Consider the following 2,616-nt stretch of genomic DNA (forward strand, 5'->3'; position numbering starts at 1 on the left):
TTTAAAAAATAAATAAAAATAAGCAAGGTTAGCTGAAGATGAAAAGGATTAAGACAAAGTAATAAGAAGAAAAGAGCTGTGGCTCCCCTAACTCAGGCCTGTTCTCAGACCACACCCTGGGCTGGCCCAGCTGCTCCTCTCTCCCCGCTCTGATGCTCTGGGTGCGCTGGGGCACCAGGAGGGAGCTGGCCCAGCCCACCTGACTCTCGGAGCCAGGAGGATGGTGCTCCCTGCCCAGCACGCTGGGAGGACTGGCCGGCATGACTGTGCCAGACCCCGTGGCTGCGGGGAAATGTGGGTGACAGCTCCAGCCAGCCAGAAATGCCTGACTCAGAGCATGTTAATCAGGGCGAGTCCCACTCTGTGCTCTGAGCTGCCACCGCCCGGCCCTCTAGGTCCTCCTGTCTCTTACAGACACACAACACAAATCAATTCCTAGTCCTAGGCTGGTACGAAGAAATCCTTCCAGAGCTCGTCCCTAATAGATAACCCCAAGGCAGCGGTGAAGGAGTGGAAGTGGCCACATGAAAATAAGACACTACAGGTGCCCTACTTTCTCTCTCCCTCTAAGGTCAGACTACAGAGGCTGTGGGGCTGCCCAGGAAGATTCCAGAGGGGAGACCTGGAATCTAACTCTGCTACCTACGCAGCGCTGCCCTGTGGGGCGCCCCACTCACGTTCACGGAGCAGGATGGGAAGCCCCGCCCCAACGACAGGAGAGTCTGCACATAGGGCTGGAGAGACGGAGACAGGGCTGGAGAGACGGAGACACAGGGCTGGAGAGACGGAGACACAGGGCTGGAGAGACGGAGACACAGGGCTGGAGAGACGGAGACACAGGGCTGGAGAGACGGAGACAGGGCTGCAAAGGCGCCTGTGCGGACGGCCGACCACCATGCGGCCCAGTGCGGGGCCTCCGCCCTCGCAGCTCAGTACACAGAGGGCTCGGACCGCTGGATGCTGCCGGGGAGGCATCGCCAGGGAACAGCAGCCTCCCTAGAGACTCCATGCCATCGGATGTATTTAAACAACAGGAAGTTTAGAACAGCCGCAGCAGGCCGAGTCTAGGAAGTGGAAATCCAAAAGCAGAAAAGACCCCAAATGAAGGAAGGGTGGGCTGCCACCTGACCGGAAATCAGCTCTTTAAAAAAAAAGTACACACACACACACATTTAATTGATTTCAGAGAGGAAGGAGGAGGAAGAGATAGAAACATAAATGGCCCGGCCGGCGTGGCTCAGTGGTTGAGCATCGACCTATGAACCAGCTCACGGTTCAATTCCCAATCAAGGCACATGCCTGTTCGTGGGCTCGATCCCCAGTGTGGAGCATGCAGGAGGCAGCCGATCAATGATTCTCTCTTATCACTGATGTTTCTATCTCTCTCTCCCTCTCCCTTCTTCTCTGAAATCAATGAAAAATATTTAAAAAAATAAAGAAAGAAACATAAGTGATGAGAGAGAATTATTGATCAGCTGCCTCCTGCATGGCCCCTAGCCGGATCCAGCCCACCCTTCCTTCATTTTCTTTTTTTCTGTTGGATTTCCACCACAGCTGGGCATGTGCCCTGACTGGGAATCGAACTATGATCTCTTGGTCCATAGATCGACGCTCAACCACTGAGCTATACCAGCCGGGTTGGAAGTCAGCTCTATTAAAAATTAAATCCATGATGGCCCTGTTACATGAGCTCAGCTCAAACACAGAGCCACTCTGAGCTGCAGGACGCTCTAGCCCAGTGATGGCGAACCTTTTGAGCTCGGCGTGTCAGCATTTTGAAAAACCCTAACTTAACTCTGGTGCCGTGTCACATATAGAAATTTTTGGTATTTGCAACCATAGTAAGGCAAAGGCTTATATTTTTGATATTTATTTTATATATTTAAATGCCATTTAACAAAGAGAAATCAACTAAAAAAATGAGTTCACGTGTCACCTCTGACACGCATGTCATAGGTTTGCCATCACTGCTCTAGGCCAAGCATGTCAAACTCAAAGGCTAACATGGCCAAATAAACAAGACATGTGGCTGTGAGTTTGACATGCTTGCTCTAGGCCACCTAATCCCCGAGGATGCCTCCACGGGTGCTGCTGCGGGTGCACGGCCAGCCAGGGACGAGCCTCGTGGGAAGGGCACCGCCTGCCTTGCCTTTGGAATTCTATTCAGACTGTGGCGACTGCGTGTGATACTACTGAGTACCTTTCGGGTTGGGATGTCCCCAAACCTTGATGCCTGGACTCCCTCAGGGAGCAGGACCCTAGGAGGGCCCACCCACGTCAGTGGCAGCTGCAGGACGGTTGGTGTGGCTGGAGCTCCCCAATGTCCCCTTCAGGTGGCCACCACATCAACGGACACAAGTGAACAAACACATAAACAAATAAGGCGGGCAGGCTGGCATCTCCCAGTAAAGCTTCTAAGAGCAATGGCACCTCTTTCCCACGATCTGAGGGCTAGAAGGCCAATGCCAACAGCGTTTCTGTGAAGATTCTCCACTGCATCTAAGACAAGGCCGGGTGCTGGCCGGGCTGAAGAATTTCAGGATCTAAGAGCAGAAGAGCCCATAGAAACCACTGAGTTGCTAAGCGGAGTTTCCCGGAGGAAACTCATTCAGTGGG

The 2,616-nt window shown here is 52.9% G+C and overlaps 1 protein-coding gene across 1 annotated transcript in view; it reads right to left on the reverse strand.

Moving 5' to 3' along the window:
- The window catches only part of PLEKHM2 (pleckstrin homology and RUN domain containing M2), a 25,690-nt gene extending 25,428 nt beyond the window's left edge, over nucleotides 1-262 (reverse strand). Inside the window, exon 1 of the mRNA XM_015565933.1 lies at nucleotides 200-262. Coding sequence (XP_015421419.1) covers nucleotides 200-262 — 63 coding nt within the window. The remainder of the gene's footprint in view (nucleotides 1-199) is intronic.
- Between the last annotated feature and the right edge of the window lie 2,354 nt (nucleotides 263-2,616).

The sequence above is a fragment of the Myotis davidii genome, unplaced genomic scaffold (genome assembly GCF_000327345.1).
Source record: "Myotis davidii unplaced genomic scaffold, ASM32734v1 scaffold299, whole genome shotgun sequence".
Lineage (NCBI taxonomy): Eukaryota > Metazoa > Chordata > Mammalia > Chiroptera > Vespertilionidae > Myotis > Myotis davidii.